At 42.5% G+C, this 20,545-nt stretch overlaps 1 protein-coding gene across 2 annotated transcripts in view; it reads right to left on the bottom strand.

Annotated features, from left to right (window-relative positions):
• Positions 1-20,545, bottom strand: part of ADARB2 (adenosine deaminase RNA specific B2 (inactive)) — a 421,368-nt gene that overhangs the window by 122,242 nt on the left and 278,581 nt on the right. For both annotated transcript variants that reach the window (XM_054016714.1, XM_054016715.1), the window contains one exon: positions 18,265-19,172. In XM_054016714.1, the coding sequence (XP_053872689.1) occupies positions 18,265-19,172 (908 nt within the window). The remainder of the gene's footprint in view (positions 1-18,264; positions 19,173-20,545) is intronic.

Below are 20,545 nucleotides of genomic sequence, written 5' to 3'. Positions count from 1 at the left end.
ATTTTAAGTGAAAAACAGAGACAAAGCTGCCTCATACACCAAGAGGTATCTCATTGTATTTGCATTGCTTCAGACACATCAAGCCAAACCCTATGCCAGTTTAAACCAATGGGGATTACACAGAATTAGGCCAATTGCACAGACTTTTAAATAAGAACTATTGTCATAAATTGTAGCTATATTAAAAAAAAATCTTAAAGGTAAAGACACAAATGAAAGTGTTGCTTACTTTGTGCTGAGTTAGATACAAACTGACTGAGCCCGATTCTCCTCCTACTTGCACCAGTCTTACACTGCTGAGAGGGGGAATCAGGCCCACTGTACACAAAAGAAAAACAAGCCTGGAGGCCCTTACAGTTTATGCTCAGCCCTTACTTAGGGAAAACTCCCACTGATGACAACTAAGGACTGAGTGAAAACTGAGCAGAGACTTCCAGATGTGGCCCCACTACAAATAAAAACAATTGCTGGGGGAAGCGGTGTTTCCACTACACCGTGATACATAGAGATCTGAATGGGTGTGGGGTGGGAAATGGTGTGCTCTTAGATTTAGGATTGGAGAATTAATGTGAGAAAGTAGATACAAAAATCTCTCTCGCAGGAATATTGAGACTGCACGGCAGACTGGACACTTGAGAGAAGACAGACGGATTGGCAAACTCTTCTGATTACTGTATTGGCCCTTCCAGTCTCTGCACTGCGGCTGAAAAAAAGCCTTTCCAAAGAGGACAAAAATGCAAAAACAAACAAACAAACAAAAAAACCCACCGAATGCTCAATACTCAACAATAAAAATAGCCCCCGCCCTACGTTTTATACAATGTATGTGCCTCTGTACAAAGGAGCTGTGCTTTGGTATCAGAGGCAAATGTTCTGTATATGTACACTCATCAAAAAAAACCCATCAGAAAATAAAAGCCTCCTAATAAAAATGGCAACAATTTGTTACAATAAGAGTTAGCTCTTTAACCAAATGCGTGAAAGGTATATGTGATAGACAGGGCATAATTCCGCCTGTGATAAAATAAGAATGACCTTTGTGACTCCGTTTAGGTTCCACCTCTCCTGAGTTATGAGCCATTCTTCACTTGTAAGATATAGCCCATATCTCACTCAAACTCTCAGTAGACCACAAAACTCCCTTCCAGAAAAAATTATACTTCCTCAGTCTACTGAGGATTACCCATGTCAGGTGAAGTTATATTATTGTCTTTAGTGCTGCAAGGAATTACTTTCCGGATGTTTCAGCTCATTACCTCCAGTCTTCATCAGCTATTTTCCAACTGCAGTAACCTTTGTAATACACGTACAGTATATTTCAATACTATTGATTCTGCTTCTGCTGCCACCTGCTATTCATGTAAACAGAGTGAGAGTTATATTGCACTAGATAGAAAGCTCTAAATTAGCAACTGATCTGGCAACTAGAAAAATACAGATAAAACCTTGAAGTAATCAACTGAAATGTCTTAGAACTAATTCCAAGACACAGTGAAGGCAATTGTATGTATTTATAGATCTTGTTGTAAAATATGTCAGGTGCCAGATTTAACCCATCAACATTGCTAGGGATAAGTATGACCCCCAAACACCCCTGAGCTAGGCTTTTAAAAATTATTTTATTTTTAATCACTAATATGTTATGTACAGTGAACAGGGATGTACTACATACTTCCATGTATTTATTTCTATATGCATTTTTGTATCCATAGACATATAAATAAAAACAACAAGGAGTCCTAGTGGCACCTTAGAGACTAACAAATGTATTTGGGCATAAGCGTTCGTGGGCTAAAACCCACTTCATCAGATGCATGGAGTGGAAAATAGAGTAGGAAGGTATATATACACAGTACATGAAAAGATGGGAGTTGCCTTACCAAGTAGGGGGTCAGTTCTAATGAGACAATTCAATTCAAGTGGGCTATTATCAACACGAGGAAAAATCACTTTTGTAGTGGAAATCAGGATGGCCCATTTCAAACAGTTGACAAGAAGGTGTGAGTAACAGTAGGGGGAAATTAGCTTTTAGTTCTTGTAGTGACCCATCCACTCCCAGTCTGTATTCAGGCCTAATTTGATGGTGTCCAATTTGCAAATTAATTCTAATTCTGCAGTTTCTCATGGGAGTCTGTTTTTGAAGTTCTTTTGTTGACGATTGCCACTTTTAAGTCTGTTATTGAGTATCCAGGGAGATTGAAATGTTCTCCGACTGACCCCCCACTTAGTAAGGCAACTCCCATCTTCTCATGTACTGTGTATATATATCTTCCTACTATATTTTCCACTCCATGCATCTGATGAAGTGGGTTTTAGCCCACGAAAGCTTATGACGAAATAAATTTGTTAGTCTCTAAGGTGCCACACGTACTCCTCGTTGTTTTTGCTGATACAGACTAACATGGCTACCACTCTGAAATCAGACATATAAATGTAACTCTACTCTGCATATACACTATTGTGTTAACACACTACATTGTTTATTACAAGGATGCCAAGCGAACTCCAATTGGATGAGACAGGATTGCGAGATCTAAATAGTTTTGCACAAATGTTCTCACAGCTGCTCTGTAGTTTCTAGAAGCACTTAGTTATTTGCTGTCTAGTCATTGGTTGGGAAAGGAACCAGCAATCTAAAACTATGGTCAGCCTTATGTTGTATAAGGTATCATGGCAAAGCATTCCATCAAAAGCCCTCCCCATCTATAATTTTACCCATGATACATGCGTCCTGCATGTTTCTCTCCCCTGTGTGAGTTTCTGGAACTTCAGTGAAGCCAGCATGCACAGGGACTGGGGAGGCCAGGAGATAGCACCAATTCCTGTTTCAACTTTCTAAGCAGGGACCAAAGGAGGAGAGTAGTGGAAATATATTGGAGTCAAACAGGGCCACAGAAAAGGAATCACGGATGGAGCTCTTTGCAGGATGAAGCTGAACTTGTGCTGCTGGGCCCTGGAGAGTGAAGCCCTGTTTGGATCTGTGTGGAAGTTGTGTAAGCCTACGGCTGTGTCTGCAAAGAACAGGGAGGCTCCAGAACAGAGTTACTCTGAAGCCAAAAAAGAAGACAGCTTTTAAAGAGGGGGTAGTTACATAAACAGAGTGTGTAGTTACTTGACGAGATCTACAATCAAGAGTGGGTGTCCTATCACTCACGCCTGACTGCGCTACCACTGGTGAGTGATGTAGCCTCCTCATCTTGGCCTTGATCCTGCACTCAATTAAATTCAATGGGAAAACTCAGGATTCTCAGTAGAGTTAATGGGAGTCAGAAGTGCATTAAGAGAAGAAGTAATCTGCTCTCCTTCCAGTCTTAATGTTGTTTAGCATTACGTCACTAAAGCATATACTTTTTTCCAACAGACTTTTATTCTAGTCCAAAACAGAACCTTTTAACATGAGTGAAAGCAAGGTGTGAAGAACTAGTAGAATACAAACGGACCTTATCTGAACTGTATTTAATAGGAACCAGAAGCAATGAACTAGGGATATTCAACTGAAATAGTTCAGTTGGAGATAGCTAGACTTCTTGCTGTGCACATTTAAATATAGAGGGCTGACCTGGAGATTAGGTATTTATCAGCTGCATGACGGAATGAAAAATGGCTGCAACACATTTCAGGGTAAGTTTCATATTTTATTCACTATAAATCCACAGAGCCAAATTCTGCTCTCATTTGCACCCAGGTGAATCTGGAGTAATGGTATTAACTTCAGTGGGGTTTTGTGGATTTATATCAGTGGAGCTGACAGCGGATTTGGCCATGGAATATAGAATTGTTTTAAAATTTGTCCAGTTAATATTCTTAGTTTCATGATAGGAAAAAAAAAACAGATATTTTAAACAAATGCAAAGACAATGTCTGTACTTCTAAAGAAATAAAAGCACAGGTTAGGATACTCAGCATGGGAGATAAAATACAGCTGAGTTACGATCATAGCACACCCTCCACCGTATACCCGGCAGAATCCTTTCAAACAAAGCTTAGATTTTGTCCCTGTGCTTCAGTACTCTACTGAACAACTCCCACATTTTCCCCAGTGGGACTCAAGGTTTTTGTAGATGCAGAAGGTGCTGGATTTTCACCTACGATGTCTGATTATCCCCCCATCCCCTCCAAAGTGCTTCCATCTTTTTCAATTAGTTGCATTTTTTTCACCAGAACCCACACGTTTGCATTCGTATTTGCAGCTGAGAAGGCTGCACTTTCCCATGTGAACTTTAGCCTTTCAGTAACGGATAAAGCAGCAGCACTGATCTCTCCACACCACCACCATCTTACTTTTTTTTTTTTTTTTTTTCCTGCTGCTAACCACTGTGGTACAAGTGTTTAATTTACTCAGATCAATTTCTGTCAATGGCAGACCGGAAGCCTCTTCCGTCTTGTCTTTGCAATGCTCCTTTTTTTTCTGCTGATCAATCTGACTTCATTGGTGTTTATCTTGTGACCTGTTGTTACTGCATGCTTGACTAATTGATCCCTTTCATTTGTGCAGGTTAGGGTGACCAGATGTCCTGATTTTATAGGGACAGTCCCGATATTTGGGGCTTTTTCTTATATAGGCTCCTATTACCCCCCACCCTCTGTCCCAATTTTTCTCACTTGCTATCTGGTCACTCTAGTGCAGGTCACTCCTGATAGGCAATGTGGCATCTTTGCCTAGATTTATGCTCCTTTTAATAATGAAGCTGTCCAGTTGTTATATGACCCTCTCTTTAAGAACCTCAACTTTCCACTTTAAAAGAGCTTGTTTTCTTGATTTCTGATACATAGACGATAGACGTTGGACTTAGTATTTGTTTTTTGGGTCTCTGTTCCTTGTAAATGCATAGAAATATCCAAGAGAAACTCAGGGTTACTATGTATTTTTGTGTGAATGTACATTCTTCTTGGCTCTAGTCTATTCATAGAAGGAAAGATTGCAAAAATATCCACATCAAAGACCAGTAAATCTCAAAGTCATTTTACTGAGCCTCTTTTTTTTTTATGAATACAGAATTTAAAGAGGCAAATTCATACACTCTCGCTTGTCAGGTTTTTGGGGGAATGCAATTCATTTATTCTCTGTCAGTGTTCTACAGCACCTGGTGACAGTAGCATCCACATCCCTGTCCTATTTTAATTTCCCTCAACATCGAGATTTAAAACACAGACCTGAAGGTTTTATCCTGTAAAAGCTGCGGGCACCTCCTATCACAACAATTTCTATCATGATGACCAAAACCACCAAAACAACTGTATTCCAAAAGTAAAAAACCCATGTCCTTTCTGTTTGGTGTTTCTATGGCAACCTGGAGGCTTGCTGGCTTTGGTGTTCAGAACTTTGGTAAATTTGCAATTCGACTGAGTGTGTTAATTTAGACAAATACATTTTCTAAGGGCTCTAAGTTGTCCTCTGCATTTAAAAACCTGTACATGGGGGAACAAGGGCAATTTGCCACCAGCACAGAGAACAGTAGCACAAAGTGCTAGGATGCTTGCCCTGGGCAATATCTTGCAGACCTTATTCTGGCAAAGCTCCTATAAAAATCAGTGAGAGGGTTGCCTAAGTATTGCTGAATTTGGCACTCCCGAACACAGAGATGTGTGGATAATAGGATGTAAATGAAGTTCAGCGGGTATAGCAGTAAAGAACAACTCATTTTTTGGAAAAGACAGGCACAGTCTGGGCAAAAAACTCTTTTAGCAATTCATGTCACGTTGCTGGTAGCTTGAGAATGACGAACTCTACAGACAAAACCCAACCTCATCAACAAGTGCAGCTAAACAGTGTTCCAGAGTGAAGGCAAACTAGTAAAGGTACAGGGGAGACTTTCTCCAAGACAGTGAGATATGGGACTGTTATCAGAAAGCTACAGCAATTCTCTTGTACCAGCTTATAGCAGTGTTTCCCACACTTGTTCCGGCGCTTGTGCAGGGAAAGCCCCTGGCGGGCCGGGCCGGTTTGTTTACCTGCCGTGTCCATAGGTTCAGCCGATCGTGGCTCCCAGTGGCCGTGGTTCGCTGCTTCAGGCCAATGGGAGCTGCCGGAAGCGGCGCGGGCTGAGGGACGTACTGGCCACCACTTCCAGCAGCTCCCATTGGCCTGGAGCAGCAAACCGTGGTCACTGGGAGCCGTAATCGGCCAAACCTGCAGACGCAGCAGGTAAACAAACCAGCCCGGCCTGCCGGGGGCTTTCCCCACACAAGCGACGGAACAAGTTTGGGAACCACTGCCTATAGTAATAAGACAACATTAGTGCCCATTCTATGAGTAGGGTAAGGACTGTGGTTTGCATGATGGCTGGGCAGCAGTTGAACACAACACATAGAACAACCTTTGCCACTCATGGCAGCAAAATACAGCTGTGTTTTTATGGGCTTCTAACCCTGGTTGGGGATAACAAAAACTTGGTTTGGGCTCTGAGGCTACTGACATATGGTACACAAGTCACTAGATGCATAGCTTTGTCTTGGGTGATAATGGCCCTGGAGATAAGGGTGGCTAGGTATCACCATATGGTGACCTCTCAGGCATGAGTCACACATAGTTCACCTTGCTATAATATTATCACCACCATAATTATTATAACTATCCTTTGTTAGAAGTTGTCATGGGCATTATCTTGCTCTTTGGGTACTGCATGCTTCATCTGTCAATTTAGCATGGGTTTGATGACATGGACAATGGATGTAGATGACTTTTGTCTGGGAATTTAAGCCTGCCTGGGAGCTTAAATTCATAACTCTGCTAGACAAAAATCATGGACTGAACAGAGACACTGGATTTATGGCTTATTATAGTGGTGCCCAACCTTATTACATAGAAGGGCCACATAAACATAAGCACAACCTTGTGTGGGCCAAACCTATTCTACATATTTTAATAAAATTTAAAGTCACCTGTACTGATTTATATTTTAAGTTCAGCTTGTTTTGTATGTATTTAGATAGGTTGTTTCTATATACAACATTAGCTATTTAAAAACATATAAAGAAATCAGTGCATAAAACATGTATTAGAATGATAGAAAACAAAAAGAAAAAAAAGTAAAGAACACAAAATGCTAATGAATTGACCATTAGGATTTTGTGTTGAAGCAGGCAGCAGCCTTATGAAATGCTCTGGTGGGCCATGTACGGCCTATGGGCAGTAGGTTGGGCACCCCTGCTTTATTACAACAATCTGCAACCCACTAACCCCCTCTTTCTATCCCATGACTGTAGAAGTGTTAATATGCCACTCTACCTTGAATGGCCCCATAGAATATGTGCTAACTACTTATGCTAAACAATCTATTCCACCTTGCATTTAGCTGTGATGCTGGGAGTACCTTTCCCAGATCTGAAGAAGAGGTCTGTGTGGCTCAAAAGCGTGTCTCTCTCACCAACCAAAGTTGATTCAATAAGCTCTCTATGAGCAGTTGATTCGGATAAAAATTAACAAACATGAAATGAGGCCAATGTTGCCGGCTCTAGTTTCCCCACAAGGCCTTTGAGATGCACATTATTCATCATATTTAATCTAATAAAGCAGTGACCAGCATAGGAAGGGAAGGAGTTGATTATAATTGTTTTCATGAGTAACAGTGCACAGTTCATAAAAGAGCTTCTAATAATAGCAGCTGAACAATGAAGAGCCACGTGCACAGAAACTAGAAATTCTGATAATTCTTTGACCGATCTTGTGAACAAACAGGAACTGGCGAGAAACAACATCTCACGATTCATTTAACTTAAACATATATATTCCAGCTATACACTCCTTCCACCCTCTTCTCTCTTTTATAAGTCAGGTAGGTGAAAACAATCCTTAGTTTCAAAATGAGAGAAAAAAGAAAAGGATATGGTGAATTTATACCAAGGGATGTGTTCTGCTTCCCCCTGGAAGAACTGTAGTTGTGGGTGGCATCTTTGGTTCCTACTTGGCTTTAAGGCAGAATCCCCATATAACAAATAATGACAATGGCTTCTTTTGCTTTCAGCAGAACTGATTACTTGGCTACAGTCTGCAGGGGATCTGATGGGATAAGAGTAATCACCGCAGGCTGCATTCTTACCAGACCCTCTACATGGAATGAGGAGACAGTTGTCTAGGCTCAGCACTTTTTTGCTTTAAGCAAAAAACTAACTTTTCAATAAGAAGAACAAAAGGAAAAAAACCCCACACTAATTTGGCTCAGAATAATGAGGAGGTGTTTAAGGTGAAGGAAGCAACAGAGGGTCCTGTGGCACCTTTAAGACTAACAGAACTTCTGTTAGTCTTAAAGGTGCCACAGGACCCTCTGTTGCTTTTTACAGATTCAGACTAACACGGCTACCCCTCTGATACTTGACATAAGGTGAAGGAGATAACATTGCAGAAGGAACAAAGGTTGATGTATACATTAATGTGTTTCTTTGGCAGAGTTCAAAGAAGTTGACTTGTATCATGTGATAGTGGGGGGTAGCACTGAGAATATTCCTTCTTTTAACTGAATGGTGTAGCATACAAAAAGCATAAATATAATCCAACTAAATTCCAATCCCAGTAACAGAATTCTTGCTACACCTGAAAATTAAAGATTATACAAAATTATTTCCCATCTAGCTTTTTCAATAGTTTTGAAAAATATTTTATTTTAATGAATGTTCTCATAAATGAGAAAGAAAAATAACTAGTTATATCTAATTGTGTGTCTCTTGAAACTGTGTGCCCACTCCTAGGTTATCCAAATAAAGAAAGCATTTACTGAACAACAAAAGACTTCAACTATCTGACAATACGTCTGTACTTTTGGTTAGCTGGAACAAATGTATCTGCATCTATGCATATGTACATGCACTGATCACACTGGATACAATATATTTATACACCCCAGGTTCACTTTTAGAGGCCTGAGCACTCTCACCTCCAAAGTTAATTGGGTTTGTTGGCGATCAATCCCCCTAAAAATAAGGAATATAAATATATGCTATAGAATGTATAATTTATGGGCTGTATAAACCCAAACGGTGCATCTCTTGATATATCTACAGTATATATTCCTAATTACAGCCCTTTTTATACTGTAATATTGCATGAATAGTTTGGTTGAGGCCAAAGGTTCGGGGAGCTGTCCAAAATGATGATAGAATGACACCCTAATATCTAAACTAGACTGTAAAAGACTGTAAAAGAAAACAATTAAGAAAGTTCCCTACCAGGCAGTAACAATGAACCGATCCACGATTACTGTTGTGTATGGCAACATGTCATCTTAAAAAGAAAGTTACTTCAACATTCAGGTAACGGAATGATCTTAGAGGGTGAACATTCCTAAGTGCTTTGTAATTTTGTTTGATCAGTCAGTCTCATTACAAAGCAGCAGAATGCATCGCATACAGTTGGCAGGAGTACCACAAGAGGGAGTCAGTCATCATAAAACTAGTGGTCGCCTGATTCAAATTGCTACTCTGCATTCTGGAAGGAAGAAGCTGTTGGAACAATTAAGGCTTCCGAGAGGTGACTATCAGTGATAAACAGATAAAGAATGTAATTTTGGAATGACTGTAACAGTCCATCTCAAACAGAGAAGGGTCTGTATAGAACCAAGCCAGAGAAAGGCTCACAACAGGCGCTAGTATTACATCTCCCATTTAGGGGAGCAGAATGATCATAGCTTGTGCTAAGTAGATAATAATGAAGGATCATAAACAATGTAAAGGACACAAGTCCAGGAGGAAGCTGGAGTGTTAATGAGGTCCAACTTGCCAGGAGCTTTTTGACGTGTCCCTAGCTCACTTACAGAGCCAGAAAAGCAACTACTTAGATGCTGACAGCTGTAAGAGTGGCTGCTTTTAAAGGAAGTTTTATGCGATGATGATACTGGACTGGGATTCAAGCTTTCATGTAATAACTAGCCCAGCTCATTGCCCGAATCATTCTCAACAAACTCTCTCACCGCAATGCTTCATACAAAGAATAAATCAGATAATCTCTATCATCAGCTCCCCGGGTAGGAGAGTTTGGTTCGGACTAGTAAATAGTGAAAGTTAGCAGGGTCCATACTGTGTCTTACTATCTTCACTTAATAAATCATCTACATTCTGAGGAGAAGAAAGCAAATGCTGGCTGCTGGGATGGATGGATGGAATAATGATTTAAAAATTACAATACAAAAGCAGCCAGCACCCAGCATTCACTGGCAGACGAGTCATTGGACAATAATTCTACATATGCTTCCATCACAAAGAGCTTGTCAGTTTAATTATCAAAGAAAAACTGAGTATCCATCATTTTACCAGTGGATTTTAGAAAGCTCTGGATCTTTTCTGCTAGTTAGTAAAGTAATATCTTTATAGCTGAGAAAAAAATATTGCTTTAGTTCATGTACATTTTCCCCTGGAAGATATAAATATGATTTATAAAGAGCCACAAATGCCCATGATCGATTAAATATTTATTATTAATTATTATTATTATTACTACAAATCACTAACCCTCTGGCATTAGTTAGGCAAGTGGTACACTTATGCTTCTCTGCTAAATTGTTTGGTTTTGCTATCTCACCCTTCCAAACTAGTCTGTCCCCGTTTGTCGGTTTAATTGCCCTGTGGCATTCTGTCTGACACCTAGATGGTGCTACAGTTGACACAGATGCTTTACTTTAAGCACACTAGCAGCCCAATTAGAATCTTCTCCTGTAGAGGGCACTATGAGCAGGGGAGAGTTTACAGCAACTCTGCTCTACAGAGGGGTAGCCGTGTTAGTCGGGATCTGTGAAAAGCAACAAAGAGTCCTGTGGCACCTTATAGACTAACAGACGTATTGGAGCATAAGCTTTCGTGGGTGAATACGTCTGACGAAGTGGGTATTCGCCCACGAAAGCTTATGCTCCAATACGTCTGTTAGTCTATCAGGTGCCACAGGACTCTTTGTTGCTTTCTGCTCTACAGGTTACTGCTGCAGTTCTTCCCTCTCTGTGCAGATAGTGGCAGCAGAGGGCTGGGGAAGAGAACCGTGGCACAGAACATCTGGGGAAGGAGACTGGGGAGATAGGTGGTAGGAAGGAAACATACACCCAGTGGGGAGGAAAATGGGAGATGACAGAGTGCCCAAAGCACGAACAGAATGGGCAGTGAGGCAGCTATCCATTGGGGGTGCAGCAAATGGATTCCTGGATCCATAAAACCACGTTGTCTGGGTGATACCTATGGAATGCTATTTTAGATGTCACAAATGGCATGGGCAGGTTCCTTTGACAACCAGACCTCCACGGCCATATTTACCTCTGTTTATGTAGAGGTTTGACATGCTGCTTTGGCTGGACATTCTTGGCCTGGACGCTTTGTGCACCAGGCTTCTTTAATTCATTCAATAGCTGGTGGTTACCTTTTTGCCACTTACAATATAAAACATATGCCCTCCCCGCTAAAATTGACACTGCTACCTGAGCAAGATAATGTGCCATGCCCAGAGATGTCCTCCTTCCCTAGATACCCTTCAGCATTCACTCTTCTTCATCTAATTCTCCTACATTGTTCTCATGTTTCCCCCATCTGTCTGTCTGTATTCACCTGTTGTCTCTTGTCTTTCACTTAAAGTGTTTGCAGTGGTGTTTTAGCTGTGTTGGTTCCAGGATATTAGAAAGGCAAGGTGGGTGAGGTGATATCTTTTATTGGACCAAAGAAGTTGAGATTACCTAACCCACCTTGCCTCTCACTTAGATTGTAAACTGTTTGGGGCGGGGGCCATCTTTTTGCTTTGTACAGCCCCTAACACAATGGAGTCCTGGTCTATAAGGGGACTCTGAGGGCTGGTCCACACTAACCCCCCAGTTCGAACGAAGATACGCAACGTGAATAACGTACTGAAGTCGAAGTACCTTGTATTTCAAACTAAGGTACTTACCGCAGGTCCACATGGGGCAGGCAGGCTCCCCCGTCGACTGCGCGTACTCCTCTCGCAGAACAGGAGAACCGGCGTCAACGGCGAGCACTTCCGGGATTGATTTATCGCGTCGTGTCTAGACATGACGCGATAAATCGATTCCAGAAGATCGATTGCTTACCGCTGAACCTTGAGGTATCACTGCAATACAAATATACTACTACTAATACCTAGTGCACTAGTGCTCTGTCACCAAGTTAACTCCATTTCAGTTGCTTTACATTAAGAAACTATAATCCTATAAATGTCTCAACTGGCCACGGTTGTGCTTATATAAAAAGCAACTTTCCCCACACAGAGTGTGTGTGCTGATGACAGGCGGAGATGGAAGCTTGAAACTCAAGCAGCATTCTTCCAGTCCTCCCTACCCACTTTGCCTCTCTGTTAGGAGCATCTAAGTCCTTATCTGCTGCCTTTGTTTGTGTAGAACGGGGGTGGAGAAGCTTAAAAAAATCTGACTGGTCATTTGACTAGACAAAGCTGTTCACCTAAGGCACATTGGAACAGCTTCGGAGAACACATTGCCAGCTACATGCCGTCTCACTTTGCACGAGCATCAAACCTATCCCTGACAACCTGAGCCCTGGTTTAATTGCACCACTGGTGTGAGGGCATGACTGCAAGAAAGCTGGCAGCAAGGATGGTTAGAGAAATAAAGGAGAGGAATAGGGAACAAGTGAGCCAATGTGAAAAAATGAAGTCGGTTTTGCAACTTAGAGAGAAACAAGCCTTTGTCGGGAAATGGCTCAGAGGGAATGAGCAATTGGTCTTTTCCATACACAGTGATTATTCTCCACATGACACTGTGTGCTAAGATGTTACTTAAGTTGACTAATGGGAATCCCTGACCTGCACAGTGTAAAGGATCAGTACAAAGGGGATACTCAGATTGCTCTGGACTGTAAATGAGGCTTTAGCAAGCATGGGATTTAACTGGATTCAAACTGTTAGCCTCATTTGCAGAATGAAAACCAGTCTTTTCTGCTTCTTTGTAGTGACACACAGACAATGCACAATCACATGAGGTTAGGTTTGCACACAAACTAGCAGCTCATCCTTTGGAGTCTACTTGATATAAACCAGCATGAGCAGAGTTAAGCAATTTCAAAGCAGAGTGAATGCGATTTTCACACCTATTCATTTTTAATTTATGTCCATTTGAAATCTGAGCACCTTCTATTACTAATTTGTTATGGCAATATTAATTAATGGTTTTGCTTCTCAGCAGTTGAATGCTGTTTACACTGAGTGAGATAGATTAGGAGGAGTATAAGATTAGAAAAACAATCTGGAAACTGGTCAGGTGCAGTTGGGGGTCACCTTGATGTTTCTGAAAAGAGCACACTGCACTACAAAAGCCTACAAGTATCCCACAGTTTCTCGACGGAATATACTGAGTTCTCACTAGTGCGGACTTGGTAAGGCTGTATCAGCATTTTTCACTATTTTGGAGTAGGAATAACAGTTTTTAAGGAAAAAAAAAACCTCAGGCTCCCATAAAAGTTGATAGTCCAAGGTGTGATCTTCATTTATGGGCCAAATAAGTCAAGACCAAGTGCAATAGTAAACAAGGGGCAACATTCAGTGATTGAGAGAAAGGAAATGATTTTTTCATGAAATGTTTCCATTCTCATCCTACTTTGACTCTGCTGGGTGATTCAGTGGATCCTCTCTGGTTGCTTGGACACCATAACCAACATATTCCATAAAAGTAGCAAAAAGTCCTGTGGCACCTTATAGATTAACAGACGTATTGGAGCATGGTCTTTCGTGGGTGAATACCCACTTCTTTGGATGCATCTGATGAAGTGGGTAGTCACCCACGACAGCTCATGCTCCAATACGTCTGTTAGTCTATAAGGTGCCACAGGACTCTTTGCTACTTTTACGGATCCAGACTAACACAGCTACCCCTCTGATACTTAACATATTCCATGTAGATTCAGACCATTGATTGCTTTTATGTCCTACCCTTAGGTGGAGTGGCAACATATTTAGCTTTGGCCCAGGTTAACAGATAAGTTTTAAGCCATCGCTGAGAACAGAGGCACATTTCAGTCTCTGTAGATACTTAGTAGGACAGGCAGCTGCTGAGGCAAGTCAGGTCATGACTGCTCCTGAGGATTTCGGCTGCCCTAATTTCTTTATTCTGGCACTTAATTGTTTTGCCTGAGAACGGGCTGATCAAGAACAGCAGAACTAGACTTCAGTGCTGTGACTAGGGAATTTGATCCTGACAGAGCATAAATCCCCACAACTCTGGGTGGCTTCAATAGGCATCCAGTACGTGCAGCACCTATCAGGATCAGGCCTTGAGGAAGGAGGATAGTACAGATTGAAGAATGTGGCTCCAGGAGCTGTCCCCTAAGAGACCCCTTTTACATTGAAGTGCCTTCACTCATTAGTTCAGTGAGTTGCCAGAGAGTGGCACAAACCTCAAAAGATTCTGAGATTCCATTCACCTAAGCGCCTGGAAAGCTCTGATGCTTCTCTCCAAACACTGATAAAATATTGCAAACACTAGGGAGGTGGTGCCCAAACTTCTCCTGTTGCACCCTCCCCGTTACCAGTAATGGAATCTGTCTGTGCTCCCCCTCAATTACGGCACAGTTGGCTCAGCAGAGGAGCTTGGGCTTAAAGGCACAGTTGAGGACAGAACTGGGGATGGAGGACGAGCTGGGGCTAGAGGCAGAGCTGGCCTGGGGGTGAAGAAGGAATGAGGGCAGAGCTGCATCTGGGGCTGGAGCTGGGCTGGGGGTGGAGCAGAGCAGAGTGGTGCTCTCTCCCCACCCCCGGTGCGGGCTGTCCAGAACCTGCTGTGCAATCCCCAAAACCTTCCTCTGCACCCCTCTAGGGCTGTATGCGCCACAGTTTGGGGACCACTGCACTAAGTGCGGCAGAATTGGGCTAGAAATAGCACAAGTACAGACTCACATGATGTCCGGCACTTCCTGCTTCCAGACAGGCTGCAGACACGAAGGGCTCAAAAATCAAGGTCGCAGAGAAGTCAACAGCAGAATTTTGCTTGTAGTGCAAAGACATGCGAAAATGGAATGCAGTGGGGGGCCATTTATATTTGAATTTCACAAAATATATGATTTTTTTGGTGACTGCTGTAGCTGATTCTCATTATATCTGATCTGGTTTGCCCATCCCAAGGATCAAGGAGTCAGTTTTCTGATCTCCATACAAAAAAAAGATAAAGCACAGAAAAAGAGTGATTGGTGAGTTAGGGGAATAGCTGGCGCTGGGAGTTGCCTTACTAAGTGGGGGGTCAGTGCTAACGAGGGCAATTCAGTTAGGGTGGATGTGGCCCATTTCCAACAGTTGACAAGAAGGGGTGAATATCAACAGAGGGAAAATTACCTTTTGTAGTGCTAATGAGGCCAATCTACCATGATTGAATTGGCCTCATTAGCACTGACCCTCCCCACTTGGTAAGGCAACTCCCATCTTTTCATGTGCTGTATATTTATACCTGCCTACTGTATTTTCCACTCCATGCATCTGATGAAGTAGGTTATAGCCCATGAAAGCTTATGCCCAAATAAATTTGTTAGTCTCTAAGGTGCCACAAGGACTCCTTGTTGTTTTTGTTTCTATTAACTTCAGTGGGATTTGGATCAGGCCCTTAGTGAACAGTATGAGTCACTGCTGGTAGACATGATTAGTGGGATGTCAGAAAAATTCACAGTGTACTAATGGTACCTTGAGCTGACATGTTGAATGCTGGCATTAAAAGTGCCAGACTAGTCTATTGGTGGCACAATATACAACAATCCAAAAGAAAGTTGGACAGAGAGTTCACGGACATCTTTTCATTACCATGGTCCCTTCCAGAAGCACAGGAAGATTAAGCTGGGGGGTGGAGTGGGTCTAAGGAAAGAAGAAAAGACACAAGAGGAAGATATACAATTCCTGAGCCATGCAAGATGTACAATCCAGGTGGAAGCAGTGGCGACATATTTGTCCTAAAAGTGTGTGTGTGGGGGGGACAGGAGGCCCTACCCCCTCTGTGGTCCCACCCTGCCCCTCCTCTTCCCCTTGAGGCCCCACCCCCTGGCCAAGCCAGAGGTTGGAGATCCCGGGCCCCTCCACTTGCCCGGGGTGGGGGGAGGGCTGGAGAGCAGCCCCTGGCCACTGTTCCTGCCCCCTCCCTGCCCAAATCCTCCACCCAGAGCAGGTGGAGGGTCCGTGGCTCCCCACAGGGCTCTTACACTGACCTGGCTCTGACTTCCAGCCTGGCCAGACGGTAGGCCTCAGGGTCCGAAGGGCTACAGCCATGCAATGGGCTTCCCAGGCTGCTCTTACCTGGGCTGTGCTCCAGCTTCTGGGCTGGCTGGGGGTGGGGTCTTGGGGGAAAGAGGAGAGGCAGGGGGCAGGCCCATGGCAAAAAGTCCACTTTCAAAAGTGAGAGGGCCATGGCCCCTTGGCCTACACCCATTCTGGCGCCCATGGCTGGAAGATGCTCATGGGACCAGCTACTTAGGGAATGGTACACCCTGTCGTATAGGCAGGTAATGATGTAGGCTGGTGTCATTTCTGACCATGACAAATCAACTTCCTACCGCCAACGGAGTTGTTAGTACACAGCAGATATCTGATAGTCCAGCAAAATTCTCTATGGGTAGCAAAGTAATCTATCACCAGAAGCACAAAGGCATCTGGGATTATTCTTCACATTCTATTGACGAGAAGGAAACATCCTTGAAAAAGTATGGATGGGCCCTGGGTTGATGCCTCAGAAAAGTAAACATTACTATACACGTGATCAAAGATGGTTAGTGTAGGAAACTGTGTAGGGGAGATTTGCTATGCATGTGAAGAATTGTAATCCTCCCAGTGACTTCAAATGGACGCAGAGTTAGACCAACACTGAGTGAGTCTGAAAACATACCCTAGGAGTCCATGCTGATGCTAGTCTTATCACTGGCTGCACCTGTGTGCAGAAGAGCCCCATGCCACTAGCCTGAGCACTGGAATCTGAGCAGCACAAAAGTATAGAATCTTCCTAATAAGAAGAGTGCTGTGAGGAAGATCCCATAGCAAATGTTTGCCAGGCATTTTGAAAAGGACATAAAGCACTGTGTAAGCCCAATTATTTATAATGCTTGTGATGGTGGTGTTGTTTTTTGTATTTATATTGCTGAAATAAAGTGATTCTTTCACAAGGAGTGCAGTGTGCTGGTATAAATTAGAAGGTATACTGGCCTGGAAATCATGGTCTATTTTGGAAAGCCCTTCTCATTTACTAATGCTAATGATAACAACTACTACTAATTTTCATTTACGTAGCTCTTGAGATTCTTAAAGAATTTTGCAAAGTAACATCCCCATTTGACAGATGGGGAAACTGGCATTAAGTGGTAAACCAGCAGGAGATTGGGGAATGAAACTCGGGTCTCCTGATTCCCAAGCTTCTGTTTTAACCTCTAGGGTTAAACAACCCCCTGGTTTCCCTTTATAATGCAGACAGTTTCATGTAGCACAACACAGCATTCTCCAAAGCATTAGTGAATGCAGGCAGCGGAATCTAGCCCTGGTACAGTAAAACTATTGGTACAATTCTAAGCAATCACTCGGACCTCTGTAGGGCTCCTCCACGTGCAGAAAACATCAGTTTCTTTGAATCCAGCAAAATCATACAAGTATGAGAATATAGCACCATGGTGGTCTTTAGCATGTGACAAACCATCACAGTTTGATTCACAAGACATAGGCCTCTGATCTACATATTGCCCATCTAGCTCTATACTACCTCCAAAAAAACGTATGAATCTTTGCAATCCTCTCTGTTAGAAGCTTGACAAACACAGCTGCTATCTATCTCTATATAGATATATATGCACATTATCTATCTATCTATCAGCTTTGCAAGTGGCAGAATTGTCTAAAGATCAGGCTGGAGAAAAGGCACATTCCTCATCACCAGCAACTCTGCAGAATGGTATTCCTCTCCGGAAAGTGTAACTTTATAGAAAAGAAACAAGATATCCCATTAGCTTTTACTTATGGTTTCCTTTCTTACAAGAATGTTGCATCATTACAAAATGTACCTTACATGTATCAATACAATTATCATCTCTGGTAAGCTGAAATGTTGACATGCCCTCTATTTGCTGTATGTTCGTCCATCCATTCTATGGAAAAGCCTGTAAATTTCTCCTAATGATTTTCAGGTAAGCACATATAAAGGCCTTTGTGCGTGGCCTAAGGCTGTTTCTGTGAAGAAAGGGGTTTGCTGTAATATGGTACTTTCTATAACTGGGAAGAATGGTACGTACGATCATTCATGAACTACAGCGAGAACATTAACAATCACATTAATCTTAAGAATTCCTCCCATTTAGTAGCAGCTACCTGAGAACTCTCACCTGTGGCAAATGGTTACATTTACTCCTGCTGGGAATGTGACTGGGCAGCCGAATGTTAAAGAGGGCCTGCAGCGCAGCTTGTGCTGCTTGGCCTTTTGCCAGCTTCTTGCTACGTCCTGAGCCTTCAAATGTTCTCCCATCCACTCTCACTGCCATCACAAAACTCTTGATATGCTGCTTCTCCACAGTCTCCGAAAGGCAGACGTACCTCAGTCCCGATCGCAGCTCATTTAGCAACACCACTGGGTTCTTTTCGCTCTCAGCTGTGGATACCATCTTGTGCTTATTTTGCTTAGTGTGGCCCATTAAATCCAATGTGTGGCAGAGTAACCTCCCATGTCGATAAGCAGTAGAAAGCAATTCATTATTAACCGGGTTATAGACCGAAAAGTCCTCGCTGTGTGCAGACGGTTCAAACTCCTTGAACAGAGTATCTGGAAAGTCTGCCTGGTCAGATGTAAAGTCAGTGGATGGGTTAAAACAGTTCCCCATGGCAAAGTGAGCTTGACATGCATTTGGGAACTGAACAAAAGATTTCAGCGCTAGTTCTGCAGCTCGCATTTTGGCCTTCTTTTTCGTGGGTCCTGTACCTTCAAATGTAAGCCCATTTACTTCTACAGCAACAGCAAAGACTGGAGCATGCACTGGGCCCGTCTGGGAAACCATTTTGTATTGTAAACCTGGTTTAAGTTCATGTAGCTGGACCAGGGCATTCTTTGGTGTCACTGACCACGAGACTTTCTTCCAGATGAGTTGGAGTTTGCAGAAATGGCCATTATTGCCTTCCTCTAAAGGTCTTTTCCTTTTAATGCTAGGTGTGCCCACTCTTGACCTGTCACTAGAGGATATCGGATGATCCTCCAGGTTGCCAACATTTCGGTTTTCCTTTACTTCTGCACTGCTTGTACCTGTCAGTAAACAAACAGAAAACCCCACATTACTGTTGGCATCAAGAAATCTAACGTCAAGCTAGAGCTGGCAGAATAGCATGAAAAGAGATTCACAGATATTTTCATGAATAAGCATGGCCCATTCACTGGGCTGATATTTGTAGGGTCACATTAATAGTTCTTCGTGAGTATTTGGATAGTGACTGGTTTATCTATTACAATACTGATGAATTCCTAGAATGTCATGAGTGATTATTGGTCCAATAACTCCTGACATGTATTAGTCATAGCCACCTGTTTAAAAAGTTTGTTATCCAATGAGGGAGCACAAATGCTGCCATGTTACTTAAATGAACACTCAAAATGGATAATTAATAGTAAAAGTGAATAGCTTGTAAAGAGCCCCTGTGCTGAAATCTGTTCAAATTAGCCACGTACGCCAATGCTTACGAACAAACATGTTGCTACAAATCAGAATTGATTCACACATGATTCACAAACAGAAAAATGGGCAAATTCATTGAATAATTTATTTTCAGTGAATAAATTGACCAGCTCTAGCCACAACACAGACCTTTGTGTTACTTACATCACAAACCCAGCCTAAGAGATGATCAAACATCCTTTTCCAGTACTTGAGACTATAATTTGTTCTAGTCTATTCTCCAGGGCTAAGATCCTTGTTTGAATAAGTGCGATTTTTCCTGTCAAGTTCAATCGCAGGTACTCTGCTACTGCAATAGCAATAACTAATAATGCAAAAATATTAGATCAGTGCAAATCAGGCTTGGAGAAACCAGAGCTGCACGATGGCAGTAATTACTGATGTAAAGGATGAGCTATGTCAAAGAAAAGCAATAGGAAAGAGCACCTACAATGAGGCAATGTTGGTGGTGGGGCAGGGGGAAGATAAGAGGGAGCATTTTCTAAGTGCAGAGCTAACGAACCATATTCAGCTCTCAGTTATGCTCATGCATCGCCGCTGACCTCAATGCAGTAGTACAGTAATTGAGAACCAAGTTTGACCCAATCAAGTTTAAGCATCCTTGGGGCTTGGGCAGTAGCAAACAGAAAAAACGAGCAACAATGAAAAACATATTGCTCTGTCACGAAGTGATTCACTGTACTGCTGCCATCTCTGACTAGTACATTTAAATTTATGTCCTTCTTATTCCTCTAGGAGTCAAAACATAGTGGGCCATATTCCCTGGTCCAATCGAAGTTTGCTTGGTGTGGGACCAGACTGAGGGGCTGTCCAGCTGCCAGTCTGATCCCTGACACAAAGCAGAGCATGTCTATGCCTGGCTGCCCATATTTCATCAGCTGTGCCTCATGGGAAATCTGCATAAGGACCAGGCTCAGTTACAGTCCCTGTGTTCAGGGGAGCGCAG

The sequence above is a fragment of the Malaclemys terrapin genome, chromosome 2 (genome assembly GCF_027887155.1).
Source record: "Malaclemys terrapin pileata isolate rMalTer1 chromosome 2, rMalTer1.hap1, whole genome shotgun sequence".
NCBI classification, from domain to species: Eukaryota; Metazoa; Chordata; order Testudines; family Emydidae; genus Malaclemys; species Malaclemys terrapin.
This window is presented reverse-complemented; position numbering and strand designations above follow the sequence as displayed.